Consider the following 16,391-nt stretch of genomic DNA (forward strand, 5'->3'; position numbering starts at 1 on the left):
GCTCCTAGGTGCATAGCTCCCTTACCTTGGGTGCTGAGCCCCCCAATCCCCCCCCCCCCCAGGTCTGCCTGCCTGAAGTACACTACACCCACTACAACTGCTCCAGGGACCTGTACACTGCTGTGATGGACCAAAGTATGGCATTTGAGGCTAGCATAGAGGCTGCCAAAAAAGTATTTTTAACCTTTTTTTTATGGTGGGAGGGGGTTAGTGACCACTGGGGGAGTAAGGGGAGGTCATCTTTGATTCCTTCCAGTGGTCATCTGCTCAGTTCGGCCATCTTTTCACGGCTTGGTCATGAAAAAAAATGGACCAAGTTGGCCAAATGCTCGTTGGGGACGCCCTTCTTTTTTCGATTATCGGCTGAGTACGCCCATCTCCTAATCACGCCCCAGTCACGCCTTCGCTACCCTGCCGACACGCCCCCGTGAACTTTGGTCATCCCCTTGATGGAAAGCAGGTGAGGGTGTCAAAAAAATCGGCTTTCGATTTTGCCGATTTGGCCACCCTTGAGAGAAGGACGCCCATCTCCCGATTTGTGTCGGAAGATGGGCGCCCTTGTATTGTCAGCACATTTCAGATGATTCAAGGTGATACGGCAGAACAATGTGACAGTGTATCATCCTGTTTTGGTATTCAATACACTGTTATTTATGAATGTTCTAAGCCCATAAATTCTTTAACTGAATCAATATGGCCCAAAGAGCTTGGAAAGTCTTTCTAGGTTCCTTACACAGGGAAGAGAGTTGTCACTTTTGTCTGAACTTGCAGAATTATGCTATGGCCCATAATAGAAAAACTGTTATAGTAAAATAGTAGGATTAGTTTGTTTGCTTTTTTTTTTTATAGTATGGTTAATGTACACAGCAAGATATATCCCTGTGTAAAAGAACTTACTGAAAGACAAGTTTGAGCACACAAAAGTCACATAACTTGCTCAATGTCAAACAGGTGGTAGAACTAGGTAATAATGAAACCTCAGTATCCAGATTTCTGTATATGGCAAAAAAACACTTCTCACCCAGACACTGTGAAAGCAATTTTAAAAGTCATGGCTAAAATTGCTGAGTTGAGAACTGCCCTCCTCCGGCAGATTAAATGTATGCAAGCTTCCAGCCTGTGGGTCAAGGGACAAGAACAACCACCAAAAGTGCATGTGCTCGTAAGTAAAAGTATGTATGGCTTTTTATCCCATTCAGCTGCTCATACATATAGCAAGTGAACTGGCTGATAAATGGTTAAAGGAAACCAAACATTCTACTGCTGCCTGTTAAATTTGATTAATCACTTGCATTTTTTGAAAGGACCCTACAGTTGTGTCTTTCCTATACTCATCAATTACAGCTGGGAAAGCCTACTCTTGTTGTGTGCTTGTGTTCTCACTTGAGTGGAGGAGTAGCTTAGTGGTTAAGTGCAGTGGATTTTGAAAGAGCTCAGGCTCTACACACCAATTCTGCCTTGTCATAGGTTCTGTGACTGGTTGCAGGGGGCCTGGCTATTGTGGGGTGGATCCCTCAGTGATCACCCCACCCTTGAAGGGTGGCCTAGCATTTGAGTACTGGCACCTTTTTTGCTAGAAAAGATGCACTGCATTTGCCAAATAGCAGTGGTCCAAGTACAATGGTACTTCACTACTCATGATCCTCCTTTCAGAAAATTAGCCATTTAATCGTATTCTATTTTCTATAGTTTAGTCAGTTCTCAGTCCACCCAAGGACATTAAAAAGCCATGGGATAGGAGGTAATTTCCTCAGGTGTCTCTCATTGACAATCCACTACTACTACTAATCATTTCTATAGTGCTATTAGATGTACTCAGCGCTTCACACATTATAGGTAGATACTTCGTCTGTCCTTAGAGGGCTCACACTCTAAGTTTTTGTATCCAGACGCACTATATCAATTGGCTCCCCCCCCCCCCCCCATCCATATCTTTATTCACGCCTTCCAAAAAAAAAGTAGCAGTTGAGGAAAGACTTCCCTTGGCTAAATCCCTGTTGGCCTTTTACAATTAAACCATGTCTGTGTTCATTATAATGTTTATTTATCTATTTATTTTTGGTACATTTATACCCCACATTATCTCAAAAGAGCGGACTCAATGTGGCTTACAACATTACAAAACGTTACAATTCAGGGTGGGTACAGCTTCAAGAAATCAAAGGGAGGGGTAAGAACATGAGGGTAAGACAAGGGAGCATGACGAGGTTGGTGCAATTGGTGGACAGGTGGGCTGGCGGGTTCAGTAAATATGAGGAAGGTTAGGACTAAGTATTGGCAGTGGGGTAAGCTTTCTGGAATAAAAAGGTCTTTAAGGATTTCTTGAAGAGCTGGTGGTCATCAGTTTCTTTCAGCTGTCGTGGTAGAACATTCTAGGATTTCGGGCTGACGTAGGAGAAGGTCGATGCAAAGACCAATTTATATTTAACATTCTTGTAACTTGGATAATATAAATTGAGGAAGGATCGAGCAGACACTGAAGCATTTCGGGATGGTAGATGAATCAAATCTAGCATATAGTCATGGGCTTCCCCATATATTATCTTGTGTGTCAATGAACAAATTTTGAAGGCATGAAGGTCTTTAATGGGAAGCCAGTGTAGAATATAGCGAAAAGGGTGAGCATGATCAAAGCGTGATTTGCCCAATGTTAGCCATGCCGCAGTATTTTGAAAGTATTTTTATTCTTTATATTGGTTTCTATCATTTTGCTCAGCACTGTTGTCAGGCTTACCAGTCTGAAGTTTCCTGGGCCACCCCATAAACGTTTTTAAAAATTGGCATTACACTGGCTACCCTCCATTGTTAGGCTCTCACAGTTGACTTTAACAAGTTACAGCTTACTAATAGTAGATCTGTAGCTTTATTTCTCAGTTTCTCAGTAATCTGGGATGAATGGCAACTAGTTCAGTTGATTTATTGTTCTTTGGTGTGTCAATTTGGCCTATTCTTGAGACAATATATGAGCAGTCTTAGGTGAAAGTACACAGGTATAAGCCTTAAACTGTTTTTCAAAGTGGAGGAGTAGCCTAGTGGTTAGGGTGGTGGACTTTGGTCCTGGGGAACTGAGGAACTGAGTTCAATTCCCAGCACAGGCAGCTCCTTGTGACTCTGGGCAAGTCACTTAACCCTCCATTGCCCCATGTAAGCCACATTGAGCCTGCCATGAGTGGGAAAGCGCGGGGTACAAATGTAACAAAAAAAAATTCCAGGTTTCACTTATATTTGTTTCACTTTTTCCAAACTGTCACCATTAAATACCACTTCTTTCATCATCTTCGGTAAAGATCAAAGCAGAGAATTCATTTGGACTGTCTGTTATGGCCTTGTTGGCCTTGAGTGCCCTTTGTACCCCTATGATCATCTAATGGTCTAACTGAAAGGGATTCCTGGAGACTGATAGAAAGACTTGTGTTGATCAGTCAAATGAGAAATTAGAAATGCCATTTTCTTACTAATGTACATTTTTTTTTAATTAAGCTATTAATTTGCAAATATCCAAGTACAATGTTGTACAGCAGAAAACACAGGATGTCAAATGACATCTCAGAATCAAGAAATGATATCCACAAACAAGGAGAGAGCCCCTATCACACTGAAGCAGGGAACAATCAACAGAAAACATACATAAAACCTAAGCAAATCCTGTCCATCAAATAAACCCAAACCAAACACTTACAATGATATTGCAGGATAAATATAGCACCCAATGCCAATTCTTCCAATTCTAAAGCCAGGAATTTCTTGCATTCTTGTGTGATCAATGAGACATCTAGTCACCGCACCTCAAAAAAGATACAGGTACACAGAAGGGCAATGAAAATGATAAAGGGGATGGGAAAACTTCCCAATGTGGAAAGGCTAAAGTGGCTAGGGCTCTTCAGCTTAGAGAAAAGATGGCTCAGGGGAGGTATGATAGAGGTCTATAAAATGAGTGGAGTGGAATGGGTAGACATGAATCGCTTGTTTACTCTTTCCAAAAATACTAGGATTAGGGGGCACCCAATAAAGCTACAAAGTAGTAAATTTAAAACAAATCAGAGAAATATTTCTTTACTCAACGTGTAATTAAACTCTGGAATTCGTTGCCACAGAATGTAGTAAAAGTGGTTAGCTTAGCAGGGTTTAAAAAAGGTTTGGCTGACTTCCTAAAGGAGAAGTCCACAGACCATTATTAAAATAGACTTGAGGAAAATCCACTGCTTATCTCTATATATAATCTCTATATATAAAAGGCAGCACCAACGTTCTAATGAAGCCTCCAGCCGGAAGTGTGAAGCTGCAGAGATATCCGGTTTCCTCATGAGTGTCTGCCCCGCCCTCGCTCTCTCTGTAACACAGTGAAGGAAAACACAGCACAGCACGAAATCGCTCTCTTTGTAACAGTGAAGGACTGGAGGAAGGAGGGGAGAGAGGGCAGACGCCTTCACTCTCTCTGTAACACAAACAAACACAGCACAGCAGGAAACTTAACACTGAAGGACTGGGGGGAGGGGGGACGGAGAGCAGAGGGGAAGGGAGAAAGGGCAGAAGGCAGGGACACACCCACACCCACATGCACACTCTGAAGAAAACCTTGCTAGCCCCTGTTTCATTTGCATCAGAAACGGGGCTTTTTTACTAGTTTCTAGAATAAGAAGCATAAAATGTATTGTACTGTTTTGGGATCTTGCCAGGTACTTGTGATCTGATTGGCCACTGTTGGAAACAGGATACTGGACTTAAAGGACCTTCGGTCTGTCCCAGTATGGCAATACTTATGTACTTATGTAAAGAGCCAATCTTTTGGCCCGTAAACAAAGATCTTTTCTGAGAACATAAATGCAATACATTATCCTGATCAGAAAGAAAAACAAACAAAACCAGTAAAGTAGATCTTTGAGTCACAATTTCCACCACTGTCTTTAATATCAGTCAAGTTTAGATTCACATCTGGAGCCAGAGCAGCAGAAGAAATATCTGAACAGTACTAACAGGAATTCCAGATGAAGGTTGTTTAAAAGGCAAATAAAACTTTCTAAAAGGAGGAATTGCCTCATCAGGGATTTCAATTATTTCTCTTGAATAAGTTTTAAAGAGTTTAGAAGTGGTGATTGAAATGTGAAATCTTATTTATGTGGAAAGCACTAAAAAATTTAGAATCAGCAAGTTCAAACTGAGGGCCACATTGTCCAAATTTTCCAATTTCCTATGTAACACCAGTTTATTCTGGACCAAGCCCAACTAAACTGAAGACAGATTAGTCACAGCTGTCTCCAGACTATCCAATTGCTGAATACACCACTAAAGCTGAGAATTATGCAACTGAACTTTGGCAAGAAAGTCAGTGATTAAAACAACAAGAGGACACTAAAGAAACAATAGCAGACCATACAGACTCCAACATGACAATGACAATCTTCACTAATCACTAAAGAAACCACAATAGTGACCTTGGAAGTAGTCACTGGTACAGAAGCAGCTTGACTAGCACCCTAAACTTCCCTAGAGAGATTCCCATGGTCACTCCTAGGCCTTAAGCCAGCATCCAGTGACTCCAATGAAGCAGTGTTTCTCAAAGCAGCTCAGTTCACACCTCCCAGGGTGGACTGCATTAAATGCTCCCAGTACGCTCAAGGATGAGGGAACTCCTGGACTATGCATGATATCTGCCTCGAGAATCTGAGAAGCTTCTATTTCAGATGTCAACAAAATAGTTTTGAAATCAATTTATTTTGTAATTCCCAGGAATGTCTGGTTTCTTATTGTTAACCACTTTGAGCTTTAAAAGGTATATGCAGTATAAAAGGATTTTTTGTATTTGTAATTATGCTTTTAAAACCGACAATAGTAAAGTTTTTGGAATTCAATGGATTACAGCACATGGGGTAACATAACTGCACTAGAGGCACGTCTTGTCAGACAAATCTGAATAATTTCTTTGACTAGGTGACCAGAGAGTTGGATCAAGGGAGAGCACTAGATGCGGTGTATTTAGATTTTAGCATAGCCTTTGACACGGTTCTGCATAGACAACTAATAAATAAACTGAGTGCCCTCGATATGGGCCCTAAAGTGAGTGACAGGGTTAGGAACTGGTTGAGTAGAAGGTGACAGAGGGTAGTGGTAAATGGAGCTCATTCTGAGGAAAAGGATGTTACCAGTGGTGTGCGGCAAGGTTCAGTTCTTGGACTGGTTCCTTTAAGAAAAGTTACAAAAATGGTATGGGATTTGCGTTGCAAACCATACGAGGAGAGAGAGACTTGCTGACCTGAACATGTATACCTTGGAGGAAAGGAGAAACAGGGGTGATATGATACAGACGTTCAAATATTTGAAAGGTATTAATCCGCAAATGAACCTTTTCCGGAGATGGGAAGGCGGTAGAACTAGAGGACATGAATTGAGGTTGAAGGGGGGCAGACTCAGGACTAATGTCAGGAAGTATTTTTTCACGGAGAGGGTGGTGGACATGTGGAATGCCCTCCCGCGGGAGGTGGTGGAGATGAAAATGGTAATGGAATTCAAACATGCGTGGGATAAACACAAAGGAATCCTGTTTAGAAGGAATCTTAGCAGAGATTGGGTGGCGACGCCGGTAATTGGAAACAAAACGGGAGCTGGGCAGACTTCTATGGTCTACGCCCTGATCGTGACTGGATAGGGATGGGCTGGAGTGTAAATTTTAAGGGGCTTCGATGTTAGCTTCAGAACTTAGTACAAGAACAGTACTGGGCAGACTTCTATGGTCTGTGCCCTGAGAAAGGCAAAGACAAATCAAACTCGGGTATACATATAAAGTATCACATACCACGCAAAATGAGTTTATCTTGTTGGGCAGACTGGATGGACCATACAGGTCTTTATCTGCTGTCATTTTACTATGTTTTAACATTTTTTTTTAAGCGATATTGATGAAGGCCTGTCTGGTAAGGTTTGACTCTTTGCAGATGATACCATAATCTGCAGTAGGGTAGACACCCCTGATGGAGTGGATAACAGGAGGAAGGACTTGGTGAAGCTAGAGGAATGGTGGAGGGGTAATTCAGTGTGCAAGTCTGGAGATAACAAAGGTTATTAGTGGCGTGAGGAAATTCTAATAGAGATGTTTAAATATCTATGTGGCATAAATGCAAAAGAGATGAATCTCTTTCAATTGAAATGAAGCTCTCGAAAGAGGGGGGCATAGGTTGAAAATGAAAGGGGATAGAATCAGAAGTAACGTGAGGAAATACTTCTTCATGGAAAGGGTGGCGAATTTGTTGAATGGCCTCCCAGTGGAGGTGGTAGACATGAAAACTGTAATTGAATAAAAAAAAAAAAACTAGGAACTAGTACATGAGATCTCTAAGCAAATGAAGGGAGAGTACATGGCTTGGATGGGCAGACTGGATAGGCCATATGGTCTTTATCTACCTTTGTTTTTTTACATTTCTATGCACAAGTTTTTGATTTGCATGCCTGCACCTCTGCGTGGGAATTTCTGAGAAACATGGCTGTAAACACTGTAGCCCCGTCTTGAACTAGCTCCAATCAGGTAATATGAATAATCCAACCAAAATAGCTCCAGCAGCACTTTCCACATTGGATGGTTGAGACCTTCTTCTTCTGTATACTGTTAACTTTACCTTCACCATAGCTTCATCTAGGAGAGGCTGAACCCAGTGCAGAAGGATTCAATCGCAGAGCTACTGCATATAGCAATAGCAGCCCAGAGAAAGAGGACGAGAGATTAGAGACATAAGAAATATTGTTTACACATAGACTCAAATCCTTCTATCTTGGATGTCCCTGAATGTTGTTCTGCCCTCCGATTATGATTTTACAAGATTTAACGCTCCCCCCCCTCCCCCAGGTAACCCAATATTATATCCTTCTGTTCACCAGAAGAGAATATAAAAACCCTCGGAGCTGGCCACCTTAAGGCTATATCCAGGCACCTCAGCCTCTGGAGGTCTTATCTCCAGCTATCAGAAGAAGCAGGAAGCACTTTGTGGTGGTGGTGGTGGTAGGTGGGGTGGGGGAGGAAGGCATGACCATCCAAGAATATAGGATCCCCCTACTAAATTACTATCTCTCATGGCCTATCGAAGAGCTACCCCACTTGTTCTGGGGAATATCGCTTTAGACCAGAATACAATATACACAAATTACATCAACCAAAGTACTCTATATTATTTTAAAATTAATAATTATATCATTTATTTGTTTAAATAGTGCTACAAACCCATACAACTCTAAACACCATTGGAACCTAGGAACTCACTCACTCAAGCCTTACACACCTTGATACTTATAAATGATATCACATATTGACCATTATTATACACAATGCAACAAGTATTTCCACCATATATGTGTAAATGCTATTAATTCAATGAAATAATTGTCCACTGCACTCCAGTTAATATTGGATTACACTCCAACTGGTCCACTTAACACATACACGTGATTGCTTCAAAGTATACTAAGCAAGTCTCTCAATCAATAATCAATGGTGGGGACTCAACATCCCCTCCATTACGCACACAATATAAATGACTTTACGCAGCTTATGAGTCAAAGGGAACTTGCTTAATGGCACTTCATGGCTTGGCGAGGGCTTCCTTAGGAGACCATAGTAAAACCCCAACCGGCTTCACTGTAAATCCACATTAGCTCCTCGAAGAGCTATCCAGAGATCAAGTCTTAGCGAGAGAGACGTTTTAAGACCCTTATTGCTCTAGAACCCTAAACACTGTCGAAGTCAACCTGTGGTCCCTTCCATGCAGGAACACAGATTTGAGCTTGGAAGTGCTCAAAGTGGAATTAGAAGATGTTGCCAGAAGACACACAGAATATTTTTCTCTCTCCTCTTTTTTTAAATTCAGGCTACAGGGATATTTTCATGCACCAGAAGCCTAACCTGGCCTTAAAAGCACTTCTGGAAGCTTCATGTGCTAGTTCTGTGGGTTGTGCTGCCATTGCTCCACTGTCTAGGAAGGAGGGGGAGGAGAAAAAAGCTCTGACATACACGTGAGGTTGCCTGTTGAAATATGAAGTCAGTAGAGAACTGGAGCTGTGCAGGCTCTACAATGCCCGAGGGTAGATATGTAGCATTCATAAACGTACCCATTTGTATATCAGAGGGAAAGAGGCTCATAAAGAACCCAACATGATTCAGTTCAGAATCTTCAATGTGAAGCAGCAATAAAATGACTGCTGGAGATCCCCCAATACAGAAGGGCTGACAATGTCTTATTCCATGTGTACCATATAGGCCACAGATCAATACGTGGAATTCCTGTAGCTTCACTTCTGGCGGGGTGCTAAAATTGCCACATACTGCAACTGCCTACTTGGTCTCGGCTTGCTCCCAAGCCAAACCAAATGCAGCAGCTAACACACTGAACTGCCATGGCTTACATGTAGCGTGTCACCTCCCTTATTCCCCCTGACACACTGCAAACAAAATAAGTGAAAAAAAAAGGAGGGAGGGAGTGTAATCACTTCAGACCCCCTTACCAACCTCAAATGAGACAAAGCATTATAGAAGAGCGGGGAGGATACTATGCTATTAGTAGCTCCTGCTGTCGGATCCACCAAGGGTGAAAAACTACCAGGCGCCACCTGTTACTGGACCTAGTGGTGCAGGAACTCGGACCCCAACTGTTTCCAAGGGGGAGAGAAATTTGACCCAAAGAGCGGTTGCCTGCAATGTCTCCCAGACTTGGTCTATGCTCCACCAGGAATCTAGAGCTACAGCTTTCTCAGAAGTAGACAACTCATAGTTGGAGCACCAGGCTACATGTCTGCATCATCTACTGGAACCACAAAAATACTGAAGAGCTGAGGGTAGCACTAGTCCATTATAAGGGGAATGAAGTCAGCTCTGAGCTTTTTTCCCTCTGGCCCCATCTGTTGGAAGAGGAACATACCCACTTATCTAGACTGGTGTAGCGTAGATAAGCAATGACATTTATGAATACTCCTCAGAGGTTTAATCACTGGTTGCTCAAATATTACTTTATCCAATTGCTATTAAGCTCCTGTAATAATATTTAAACACATTATGAAAACAGGTTAATATGTAATGTATGTGACATTTTTGACCAAATTAAGCATGGGACAGGAGTAAAAGATCCAAATCAATCCAGATTATACGTTACTCCTCAAATTAGTGTGTGAGCACATCCAAAACTAATATATCTTTTAATTGTTGTTGTAATATAGTAAATTATTCAGGAATAATTATTCAGCCTCACTCCTCTGAATAAATTACTATATTAAAACAAAAACATTGGGTTTGGATGTGCTCATACATTAATTTGAGGAGTAACATTTTTCACCAAGATACAGTAAATAATTAGCACCAAGCAAATTACTGTAAAACCTCTTTGGGATTATTTCCAGTGAGGAAAAGTCATTCCTAAATTTTCATGCTCAAAGAATTAACACACCTTTATATTTTCTTCTGGCCAGGAGTTCAGCATTGTAGCAATATGCCCTTTGTCATGAATGGTGATGAACAGTCCTCTGGAGGGGGGGGAAAAAAAGCATCGTATAAAATTAGAGTAAACCCTCTTTATATTTATTTTCTTTCAAGAAACAAAAACAATACCATGGCTTGGAAAGCCTTCACAGCCTTGTGTATTTTGTTACATTCTGCCGTGTAAGAATAAGAAACCAAAAGGCCCCTACTGCACACATCTACACAACCTGTCACAGCAAATCCAAATTTGTTCCGTTTCCAAAATTTGTCTTAAGAAGGCCATTAATATGTTAAATACAGCCATCTGTGTACAATCTCAATAACTGATCTGATCTGAATACTCCTGGATGAAGAATTAAGCCTTTTCTGTTATATGAAGTGAATTTGAAGCAAATGTCTAAACATTTGGATCAGGATACTAAAAGAAAACTTTAAAATAATCCAGGAACACACGCTGATCAACAGTTTGAACAACATGATAATAACTGTAGGTGCTTAAACCTACATTTTGAATTTCCCTAAGTTTCAGCGTCAAGCCCCACACAAATTGTTAAAAAAAATATTCATTGGAGGGCTTACAACCCCTGAGTCTGGGATCCCTCCCATTAGTAAGATGCACTATCTACCTGGTAAGCCTGGGGGAGTATTGGGAGAATATGGAGGTGAAGTGATAACCACTCTGGACAGTCTGGGTGTCTCAGCCTTATTGGCGCAATTTGGTAGTGAGGAAATGGAAACAGCAATTCTCCTAGTAACTTCTGTGTTCCTGCAGGAACATGATTATTAAACTATAGCTTTTGCCATTCACAAGTTTTGTTTCTGGGTCAGATCTGAGTTTTTCCTGCTGTTACTAGACACACTCAGATGCACTGAGAGCCGTTTTTTTTTTTTTTTTTTGTGACATAGTAATTGACAATAGATAAAAATCTGAACAGTCCATGAAGTCTGCCCATTACCATTGCTCATTACCAATTCATGACTGAAACCAACAATCCAATAGTATTATTAATAACATTTTGCTCATTAAGTACCACTTGTTCTCTTTATCATACACGTTGCATTACCTCTATAAATGTGTGATAAAAGAGGGAAATACCTGGTATTTTTCTTTGAGCAAGAACAGTTAAAAGATTTTTCTTCAAACTAAGAAATTGTTGCAGTACCTGGGGTATGAGAGGAGTGTGGTAGCCCTGTTAGTCCACTCTTAAGGTTATCAATAGAAATCAAACAAAATAAAACATGGAAAAGAAAATAAGATGATACCTTTTTTATTGGACACAACTTAATACATTTCTTGATTAGCTTTCGAAGGTTGCCCTTCTTCCTCAGATCGGAAATAAGCAAATGTGCTAGCTGACAGTGTATATAAGTGAAAACATTCAAGCATTACTATGACAGTCTGACAGGGTGGGAGGATGGGGGTGGGTAGGAAGTATGCATGGGGACATCAAAGCATATCATTGATATTCTAACAGGATGGGTGTGGATAGGTGAGGGGAGGGTGATCAACAGAGACATACAGCTTTATGGTTTATAATGGGCTAGGAACCCCAGATCCTTGTTAAGTCCTTTCTGTTGGGTGTTAAAATATTCAATCATTCTGACTTCAAAGGTCTTACGTTCTTGTATGGTTTTAAAGTTACCTTTCAGGATTCTTACTGTGAAATCACTGGTACAGTGTCCTGGTTCTGTGAAGTGCTGTCCCACCGGGGTGGAGGCCCTACTTGGCTGTATTGTTCATGTGATGTCTATGTAAATTGAATCTTGTCTTAAGCATCTGGCCTGTTTCTCCAATATAGCATCCTTTGTTACATTTTTTACACTGAATGATATATACCACATTGGAAGATGAGCAAGTGAAAGATCACTTTATGTTGAATATCTTTCCTTTGTGGATAACTGTGGGGTCCTGTGAAATATTTTGGCATAGTTTGCAACTGGATAAATTACGGGGACGTGTGCCCTTCTGTTCCTTTTCAGTCTGTGATGGAAGTTTACTTCTGATTAGCTTGTGTTTTAAGTTGGGTGGCTGTCGGAAGGCCAGTACTGGTGGGGATGGGAATATCTCTTTCAGTAATTCATCCTCCTGGAGTATAGGTTGTAGATCTCTTATGATTTCCTCAGTTTTTCCAGCTCTGGATTGTATGTCACTACAAGGGGGATTCTGTCTGTGGATTTTTTTCTCCTTGTACTGTTGCAGATTCTCCCTGGGTGTTTTGAGGGAGGAGGCAATATTCTTGGAGATTATTTTGGGGTTGTAGCCTTTCTGTTTGAAGGATGCAGTCAGGCTTTTAAGGTGTCTGTCTCTGTCCCCTGGGTCAGAGCAGATACGGTGGTATCTTGTGGCTTGGCTGTAAATGATGGATCTTTTTGTATGTGAAGGATGGAAGCTGGAGTTGTGGAGGTAGCTGCATCTGTCTGTGGGTTTCTTGTATATAGATGTTTGTATACAGCCATCACTGATTGAGACCGTGGTGTCCAAAAAATTGACTTTTTCTGGGGAGTAGTCAATTTTGGGGTATGAGAGAATCAGGGTTTATATTTAGGCAGTGGATGTATAACTGCTAATACCTTTCTTGTAAGATCTCTTTTTTCTCCACATTAATATCCCCCCTCCCCTTTCCATTTATTATGGACTAACATACCATTTTCATGACCTTCTGCTGGACTGCTTCAAGTTTTCTTATGGTCTCCAGAACTGAACACAATATTCCAAGTGGGAGTCTCACCAATGAATTGTATACCTCCCTTTTTGTGCAGGTTATGCCTTTCTATGCAGTCCAGCATCCTTCTGGCTACAGCCATCATCTTGTCACATTGTTTTGCAGCCTAGAGATCTTCAGACACTATCACCCCAGGTTCCTCTCCCAATCTGTGCATATCAACCTCTCTTCCTCCACCAGCACATACAGCTCCTTTGGATTTCAAGTGCATCACCCTGCATTTCTTTGCATTAAAAGTTAACTGCCAAATATTAGACCATTCTTCTAAAGTTTGTAGATCTCTTCTCATGTATTCTGTTCCCTCCAGGATGTCCGCTCTTGCAAATCTTTCTGCCATGTCAAAAAGACATATTTTTCCTTTTCAGTCCTTTGGCAGTCACTAAATGTCAATAAATATATTGAACAGAATTGGTCACATTACCAATCCTTGAGGCACTGCATTACTCACCTTTCTTTCCTCCGAGGAAATTCCATTTACTGCCACCCTCTGTCATCTGTCAGTCAACCAGTTTCAAATCCAGTTCACCACTTTGGGTCCTAACATCAGTCTGCTAAGTTTATTAATGAGCCCCCCCCCCCCCCCATAGAGAACTGTGTCAAAGTCTTTTCTAAAATCCAACTGAACCATATCTAACATATGTCCTCTAATCAATTCTCTGGTTACCCAGTAAAACCATGTTGCCTCGGACTGTGTAACCCATTGAATTCCTGAAAGTTCACTATCCTTCAACAGAGCTTCCATTATTTTAGTTTCAACAATTTTTATTGATGACAAAGAGAACAACCAATGCAAATGTACATTATAATTGTGTAGAAAAGTATCAATACTTAACATAATTATACAAACATGTACAAAAAAAGGGAAAACCTATTTGTCATCATTTTGTTACTTATGTAAAGGAAAAAAAGAAAAAAACACTCCCTTTCACCTGGCCCTACCCCCCTCCCCCGAATGCATTGCTCCATGGAACCAGGGGAAAAAACCCTATGAAACCTGGCTGGACCCAAGCCTTGTCCCCGGAAGGATAAATACCAGGAGACCGGGTTCCTTCTGGTCTCCTGGACTAAACTCAAAGGGGGCCCAACTGTACCACGCTCCTCTCTCCCCCATGACCCCCTTTATCCCACCCCTAACACATATGCTGCCTCTGACAATCTTTTATAAACATAGTTTATTTAGCAGAGAACTGCAACCCAATGGTGTCAATGTGTTAGTAAAATCCTCCCAAATGAGCAAAAACTTCTGTGTGCGTTTATGAGATGAGGAAGCATCCATAGGGCCACAGCATGCATCTAATTCCTCCAAATCTAGAATGATGGAGCTTCTGCAGATACCCAAGTCTGCATTATGCATTTAATCACCACCAATCTCAATTTTCAAAATAGAAGTTTCCCTTTCCCTCTCTGTCTCAATATTCACTGCCCCCAACAGATAAGTCTGAGGGACTAAAGAAATCATCATATGAAGGACATGACCTAGATACTGGTTGAGTTCACTCCAGAAAAGCTGGATCTTCCAGCAGCTCCAGGAAGAGTGGAAAAATTAATTTTCCTTTGCAGCACATTAAAGGCACTGTGCAGTGGGCAAAAGTCCTGCATGAAACAGTTGCAGTTGGGAAATGTAAGCCCTACGTATGAATCTAAAGTGTGTCTCCAGCAATGTGGTCGTCGTCATGATCTGTGGTGTTTTCCTTAGAGCTACAATCTTACAATTCCGCAGGGGGGTACCAGGTCCCACTTCCATCTATCTCGCAGTTATCCATACTCCTTCTCCCCCATTTGACCACTAAGTGCCTTATGAAGGCTTGCAATAGATCTCTTCTGCCAAGGAGCTAAAAAAAGCCCATAGCTTCTCCCCCCATCTTCATCCCTAGGGCCGCCCACTATAAGCTGCCATAACAGTGTTTCAACTAACAGCACGCAAAGTGGTCTTCCCACACCCTAATATCCATGGGGATGAGATCATCCACGGTCCTCAGTGTGCCCTCCGGGGTAATCCCATGTTCTAACAGAACCAGGCCCCTAGCCTCCATCTGACAAAGGCACGATTGTCTCCTCCTGGCAAGAAAGTAATATTGCTACGAAGGGGCAGTTAATCTCTAGTTAACGGGTTTCCCTCCCAGCAAACCAACTAAACATTTCCATGCCTCTAGTAGAGGATGGAAAAGCACACTAGGAGTCCAAGGACTCATTTGGAATCATTTAGTAGGGAGCTTGATGCAGGCAGAGAAAGTGGTAAGAAAATAAAGCTCTCTCGTAAAAGATTGGAGTATAATACTGACCCCAAGTAATCCAATCAAACAAATGGCATAAGAGGAATGCTATATTGTAAAGCCTAATATTAGGTAAACCAATTACCCAGCAGTCAAGGGAGTCTGATCTTGGCTTTCTTCCCCGCCCAGCAGAATCTAGCAAACAGCCTATTTAACCAGGTAAGATCCTTTTTCAATAACTAGAGGGGAAGAGTTTGAAGTAAATAGAGCCACTTAGGAAACAAGATCATCTTGATCAGATTTATCCTCCCCGTCAAAGACAAAAGTAATGTATGCCAACCCTCCAACAGATGTCTTGTCTCTTTCGAAAATTGGGAAACGTTTACGGAGTAAAGGTTCCTTGAATCTATGTCCAACTGCACACCAAGGTAGCAAAATGTGCCAGTTCCCAGCAGAGAGGGAAACTGTGCCTCCAGAGTTGCCAGACTGCATCATCAGTTGGTAGCACCACCAATTTCTGGAGGTTCAACTTAAAACCTGCACAAAGTCTCCGTATTCTGAGAAACTCTCCAGTAAAGCAGCTAAAGTGTCATAAAGGTCTACTAGATGCACAAAGAGATCATTCTCAAAAGCAGCAAGCTTGAAGCAATGGGCACCCAGGACCATTCTCCTAATCTCTGGGTTAGCATAGAAATCTCGGATCAAAGGGTCCAATGTAAGGATAAATAATAACGGAGAAAGTGGGCAGCCCTGGCAAGTACCCCGAAGTATAGGGAAAGCTTCTGATTCAAATCCACTGACCACCACCTTTGCCCTAGGGTTGGCATATAAAATGCGTATAAATCGGATGAAGTTGTCCAGAAAGTCATATTTCCATAACACCGAAAACATGAAGTCCAAATAACCTGGTTGAATGGATTCTCAGCATTGAAACTCACTAACAGAGAAGGTAGGGATGTCAACTCCTGGTGTGCTAGGGAAGCAAGGATTTTACGAACATTTTTG

General features: G+C 41.5%; 1 protein-coding gene across 1 annotated transcript in view; it reads right to left on the minus strand.

Annotated features, from left to right (window-relative positions):
- Nucleotides 1-16,391, minus strand: part of ME3 (malic enzyme 3) — a 202,653-nt gene that overhangs the window by 92,138 nt on the left and 94,124 nt on the right. The window contains exon 5 of the mRNA XM_030200152.1: nt 10,419-10,494. Coding sequence (XP_030056012.1) covers nt 10,419-10,494 — 76 coding nt within the window. The remainder of the gene's footprint in view (nt 1-10,418; nt 10,495-16,391) is intronic.

This window comes from Microcaecilia unicolor, chromosome 4, assembly GCF_901765095.1.
Source record: "Microcaecilia unicolor chromosome 4, aMicUni1.1, whole genome shotgun sequence".
NCBI classification, from domain to species: domain Eukaryota; kingdom Metazoa; phylum Chordata; class Amphibia; order Gymnophiona; family Siphonopidae; genus Microcaecilia; species Microcaecilia unicolor.